Source organism: Mytilus edulis, chromosome 13 (genome assembly GCF_963676685.1).
Source record: "Mytilus edulis chromosome 13, xbMytEdul2.2, whole genome shotgun sequence".
NCBI lineage: Eukaryota > Metazoa > Mollusca > Bivalvia > Mytilida > Mytilidae > Mytilus > Mytilus edulis.
Window position 1 is genome coordinate 58,829,727 of NC_092356.1, and position 7,086 is coordinate 58,836,812.

At 32.5% G+C, this 7,086-nt stretch overlaps 1 protein-coding gene across 1 annotated transcript; it reads right to left on the reverse strand.

Annotated features, from left to right (window-relative positions):
- Window positions 1-506: 506 nt before the first annotated feature.
- LOC139501460 (PCNA-associated factor-like) lies at window positions 507-6,823 on the reverse strand. Its single transcript, XM_071290534.1, has 4 exons — window positions 6,686-6,823; window positions 3,761-3,841; window positions 1,492-1,675; window positions 507-914 (listed from the first exon to the last, which is right to left on the reverse strand). The coding sequence occupies exons 1-4, from the start codon at window positions 6,726-6,728 to the stop codon at window positions 887-889; spliced, it is 336 nt and encodes a 111-aa protein (XP_071146635.1). The 5' UTR covers window positions 6,729-6,823; the 3' UTR covers window positions 507-886.
- Between the last annotated feature and the right edge of the window lie 263 nt (window positions 6,824-7,086).

The following is a 7,086-nucleotide window of genomic DNA, read 5'->3' on the forward strand; positions in this document are numbered from 1 at the left end:
TATTGATCAATATGCTTTGCTGGATTTGTTTAAAATGTAGAAGTTTTTAGGAAGACTTTTCATCTTACCTGGACGAATAATCCTGACTTGGAACTAACCAGTCTTTGCTCATACATTCTAAATGCATCATACTTAGCAGTGACAACAGAAGAGGGAAATGACAATCTTACTCTTTGGTTTGATTTGTCCAGATATTTTACCATCACATCAATCTATGCCACTTAAGGTGAGGAAACTAACATGAGACCACAAAGTGAGTCTCTGTTAATGCAATTTGATTTCTAATGCTTTTTTTCTATTTCCATTTATATGGTTCGGTTTCACTTAAATGTGGTCTGAATCAATTACACACTTAATATTTGACCAATGCAAAATGCAATGAGTAAATCTAAGATTAGGCATTTGATGTTGCACAAGAAACATCATTTTATATATTTTTCGACATTTTTATCTTCAAACTGGAATTGGGATGAACAAATGCTCTTACAGATATATTTGATACTGAGCTCATTTAATCATTTATTTCATCACAATTATATCTGTACAATATTTACATATGTGACAATTAACTCAAATTTGTTGCATAACACATGATAAAACATTACATGAACATGATTACTCTTAATCAATGACAAATGAATACAGGTGTTCATATCTGACCAGTTGACTATCTTTATGATTTTAAATCATGTCAAAATTCTGAATTCTTCCAACAACTTTGCACTATTTTACAAAGTCATTTCATTTTTATAGTTCATACGTGAGAATTGCTTCATACTGACTTCATTTTTTCTATAGTTCACAAAAAAAATGTCCTTTTCAATATTTAACATTCATGCTGCGATAAAAATATATGTAATATTTGGATTTTCTTTCCCTGGTTCATTCAGTCATTATCTGCTGTTGAAGACTGTCTGAAAATAAACAAGAACACATTTATAAAACAAGAATGCATGTATCGATGTGCTTAGCATATCATCACATGTAATTTGAAGTATTGTAAAACAGAAAGTAGGTGTCTGACATGATCCACATCACTGCCAATTTGCTGACTATAAACATATACATAGGATTGTATTCTCCCTCTGTAATACTTTAAAAAGTGATGAAAACTGTTAAATCTGTTCATTTAACAGGATGAAAATGTCTTGGCAGCCCCCAAAAAAGTGCTCATAGGTTACAACTCATCATGGTAAAGTTGGTGATCAAATATGAAATCAAAATTGTTCAATAGTTGTTCAATTCCCCAACAGAAAATTATCACAATCATTCCATACACTAAATATAATGAAAGAAGGAAGTTGCTGAATATGAAACTTAGTTGCATGAAGCCAATTTCAGGAAGCTATTCTTTGTAATTCTCGATATTCAATAAACATAACTAGTAAATTCCTGAGAAAATGCAACAGAAACTTAAAAAGATGAACATACATTGTACAGATGGAAGTAAAACAGAATACTGAAGAATGTTTGAAATGTGATTGTAATTACCCTTCACTACTTTGGCTACTGCCACATCCACTACTACTACTACTGCTTCCAGCCTCACTGTCCTCTTGGCTATTCTCCTTTCCTTTTCCCTTTGGGGACTGGACCAGAAAGCCACCAATACCTTTTTGCCAGTCAGGGGTAGGTTGATCACAGACAGAATTGCCACCTGCATACTTATTTTTACCTGTTATAATAAAATACAAATACAGGCAACAATAACTCCAAAACATTGTTTATTCCTTTACATAATTGTTTGTAATACAAAATTAAAGTTAAGGCCACAATTAAAAATATTTTGGTTTGCCCAAGCCCTACCCAAAGGTTGAGACAGTGGGTAGGTACCGTAGGTAGGCATTTTTTTTTTTTTTCAAAAAAAGAAATTGAAGAATTGGGTGTTTATTAGTCTTCATGCCTATCTCATTAAAAAAAAACTTCTTCAAATCAGGACAATAAAAGAATTTGAGTAGGCAGCTTTTTTCTGGGTAGGTAGGGTTTGGGCAAACAAACCTATTCTTTTTTATGGCCTAATTTTAGAGTTGTAAAAATAGTTTGGCATGGCTATAATGAATTTGCATGCATGAGGCCTTGAAAATATTGGTTTCTATATTATTTTTCTAATTTTAATGCCAAATTTGATTGAAGTCGATGTTGAAAGTTTTGAAACCATGCTATTGGTCGGGTTGTTGTCTCTTTGACACATTCCCCATTTTCATTCTCAATTTTATGTTTTCATAACAAAAGATTTCCAGAAATAAATATTTCAAACACCTATAATGTATAGATAAGGGTAAAGAATTGACTAGTAGGGTTGAGAACTGTTGTTTTGACAAATAATTGGGATTACTGTGAAAGTACTTTTATTCGTGGAGTACCAATTTTCGTGGTTTTTGTGGATGACTTTACCACCAATTTAAGTGTCTAATGAAATAAATCAACCATTGTCCAAATCAGGACATCGAAAGATCCCCATTGGTAGCTTTGACTATTGATATGATCTAGAGAATATATTATGACAAGGTTCAGAACCAGCAGTCATAAACTTCATATTGAAATTGGTAGATACACTATACCAAAAACTCCTATAGATAGCAGGATTTGTAAGAACTGTAATATAAATTTGGTTGAAGATGAGTTACATTTTTTTATTAAATTGTCAAAAATTTTCTCTGACATTTAAGGAAGGAGTTAATCTATAACTGTTCAAATAAAAACATTACTAATTCCACAAATATTGATTCTCAATTTATGTGGTTGTTAAGTAATGAAGACACTGATGTATGCAAACGTATAGCTAAGTACATAAACATATGTTTTTTTACTTAGAATAAAAGTGTGAAATTTTTGTTTGCTGTTTGTATTAAATGTAAAATGATTTCTTATATTTTTACACTAGAGTTACTCCCCTTGGAACAAATATAATTTGATACTTGTGTAGACTAGTATTAATTTTAGTTAAGCTTGTTTTAATGTTATTCTTTGTTGTATCTATCTTATTAATGATTATGTTCAAAACTAAGCTTTCTTTAATAAAATATTTTGTATATTGAATAACACCAAATCTCAGAATACTGTAATAGCAGTCACAGAACTACAACCATATGCAGGGATATACCCATTTGTTCTTTAATAACCTAATAAAAATAAACTGTACAACTTTTGATCTTTTAAAATTCTCATGAAAAATATTTTTGGTCAATGAAAGTCAGATTTCCGGTATTGATATGCTAGTATGATAAAGTGTTCATTTTGTATCCTCATAGTTCTCGTACATTTGCATATATGGGAAATAATAATTTCACGCCTGGGCTTGATTTTGATAAGGATTATTTGACAATTCAAGATACGTTTATAGCATTTGTTTATGTTACTGTTTTCTTTAGGTGACATTTTTATGGCCTCATTTACATCTTTGCATGATGGTCTTTAATCTGTTGATCACTTTATCATGGGTTAATTAGTGTTATTACTAGGATTTACATGGGGTCAATGTTTATTTTGCAATTTCCTTCAATCAAGACTATTTGTAACCTTCATTTCTAAATGCTTTAATCATGTTAATCTTTAATTTAATTATTTTTTTTTTAAACAGATAAATATTGCTCAAACCACAAAAATTGATACCCATGAATTTAAGTACTTTCACAGTATTACAATCCTAAATTGCATTGCCTTTTCAATTATTTGTATTGATACGCAGCTTAATTTCTGTCCAAGAGCTCTGTGATGAGGTACATGTAATTAACCACTTCTTTATTCTTTTTGTACTTACTACTGCTTGGTGAAGAACATGATGAGGTGTTTCCAGAACTACTGCCACCCAAAGCTTTTCTTGGAGCTCGTGCAGCAACAACTGTAAAGATAAAATTTCTAAATACATACAAGTATTCGAATTCAAAATCAATAATTAAGTGATTTTTTTTTAAGTGTAGCTCAATGCTACTGCAAACAGTCAAAACAGAATGTACATGTAATGAACTGTTTTGTCTACTTGACACTACATCTTAAAATGTTTCCCGGTGTAAACTACCATGACTACTCAGGGTTCTCTTGCAGATGCGTATATGTGTCCTGGACGCATGGAAATCAAGCTGGACTCATCAATTTTAAAACCTGTATACCTAGAGTCCCAAACACATCGTTTTGCCTAGAATATATATGATTGGACATTTTTTGAAAGAGGGACCAAAGATACCAGAGGGACAGTAAAACTTATAAATCAAAAAGAAAATGACAACGCCATGGCTTAAAACGAAAAAGACATTTGAGCTGTTGTTTTGACAAGAAACTAAACCGGAAGTTGATGTAAAAAATATACAATGTATGTGATCCACCTCACCTTCAAGACTCAAGGGTCATCATACCATAATATTACTCTTACAAAACATACCCTAGCTAACATTTCTTTTTAACCACAATGGGTTATTAATTGGGCGCCAATGTAACAGAGAGCTTGATTTTCTTTATAAAATTGCTGGTCTCTACAAGTAATCGAACCCAGGACCTCTGTGTTACAAGGCAGCATATTAACCAACTGAGCTAAACAAGGATGATTCCAGGTGTTTTCAAATGGGTCACTTGAACATCAAATTGGGAATTTTTATTCTAATTGGGAATTTTTTAAGCATAAAATCTAAGACGAAATAACATTATTTTCCTGTAAAAATGGAAAATGTATATTATTAAGTTTAACCTGTACACTGATGTTTAATATGTAAGTTGTAACATTTTGAATAATTCTGGATGGGCTACTGTTATTACATGAATATCATTGAACATGATGCACTAGTCTATCATCTTAGCTATAGTTACCTAGGCTTATTACAAAAACATAAACCACTGAAAAAAATCATTCATCGGGTATGTTTTCAACAGCAGATCATCTCTATAAATTTACCTTGATTCAAATGGATTTCAAATTGAACTGGTCAATTGTTGAATTCAGAAAAGCAATTACAAAAGTTCACATTCTTAACCCTTTCGCCGATGAGTCCCGGTTTACCGTTGATTCACGCTTCAGACTGCTGACGACGAGTCCCGTTTTACCGGGATCGGAATACATCTTTTATATTTCCCGCTCAAACAGTGCAAACATGAGTTATCTTTCTTTGATGAATAACCCGGATGAAAGTGTAAACATGACGCTTCAGTTTGTTGAAAACCGTGTCAAAATCAGAGGAAATTTACGGAATTTACGAGAATTTGAAATGAGGGAACAATTTTTTAGAAAGAATATGGAAGAATTGAAGCCAAACTAGTATACTTTTCTGACATAAAATGTCGTTTTATGTTCAAAACACTTGGAATGGACATCGTTCAGTGTGAGGAATATGTACAGCCTCATCATTTTTTTCAAAATTTTGCCATTTTGGGTTAAAAAAATTACGATTTAGGGTCAATAAGCAGAATTTTGAGAATTTCACTGAAATAATGCCGAAAAATTTGAAAATTTGAATATTTTATGAGGAAAAAATTATCAAAACATAAAAAAAACCTGTGAACTTGGTGTTAGTGAATGAAATAAATAAACAAATAACTACAAACAAGTTTTTATTGACATTTATTATGAAGATCTCCCACTTGAGTAAAAGTAGCCAGGGAAGCCATCGTCTCAGAGTAGCTTCTGTCTGGGCAGCAATCGGTGAAAGGGTTAATAAATAAGATATTTAAAGCATTGAACTAGTGTTCTTTAAAATTATTTGGATCATCTTCAAAACTTTTGAAATAGTTCCATAATGATGACATCATATTTCATGAATGGTCGATCATCAACATTATTTTCAAAAAACGCTCAAACTTTTGTCTTTTGAGGAAATAATTTCTTTTACAAAACAAGTTTTCATCATATTATATAACCAGCTCTGCTGGGCGATCTGCTTTTACGAGATCAGCGCCCATTAAACTTTATCCATCAATGTTATATCAAAATTTGATTTGCTCTCTGCCGAGGTCTGCTTTGACACCCATTTTTATCAACCTGCTGGGCGATCTGCTTTTACAAGATTGAATACTCCCATAACATATTAATCAATTGAATTCAGCTGCTAAAATTGTTTGCCACATGTTGTCATAGTTAAATCGTTGTTAATAAAATGCGATTGTAAACAGCATTCTTATCTGGATTTTAAAACGTTTTGACAACACACTATGAAAAATTATAGTTGCCTTAATCGGTGACAGAAACTTTTCCGGAAATATCGATTTTTATATTATCTTCCTGAATTGGGAATTCATTTTCATGTTCCTTTTTTTTGGGCCGCTGGTCGATTTAAGGGTCGCTTGCGGCCCTAAACTATATAGTGGAATCATCCCTGCTAAAGAAGTACTTCCTTAGCTCAACAGCTTATTGCTGACTAATTATATTAGTATTTAGTACATTTACTAAGCATGCTAAGGGAAGCAATCCTGTCACAAAATAAAATTTTACCATGTTTACAAAATACAAAATTACTCATCAGAGGGCTTTTATCCACCTCACCTTACAGTGGAAAAATTATTTGAGGGATCACTGGAGTATGCCATTCGCTTATGCAGTCAGTGCCCACTCCATCCCTATCCCCTTTTTTGAAAATTTCTGAATCCGCTACTGCAAACCACAAAGTTACACAAGACAAGTGCCGAAGTAGTTATAGTTTAAGCTTTTCAGTGAAATATAGTCAAACTTCAGGAATGAAAAATTTAGCTGCTTTCAATTTACCCTTTCTTGACGCGCCACTGCTATCTGCTTTTGTTCGGACCATGTTTTCAATAATAAAAATATTCCCGCTTGTTCTTTGTTGTTGTTGTAGTTCCCGCACTTTCCTACCGGAAGTGACTGCCAAGAAGTAAATCGGACCAAACACAATTCGGCCCGAAAAAAGACTCGGACCAATATACTTAAATACAGGTATACAAAGTGATCCTATACGATTCTTCGTGACGCTGGTACTTTTGTATCATTATATAATACACTGCTTCATTCGTTGTCATTATAACTGGTTGTCATATTCTGACTTCAAATCATTTTTAGGTGCTTTTACATTTTTTTTCCAGTCTATACGGCACTAATTAAGGTGCCTAAGGAGGCTGTTAATAGATTCTCGAGTAGATTACTTTCAG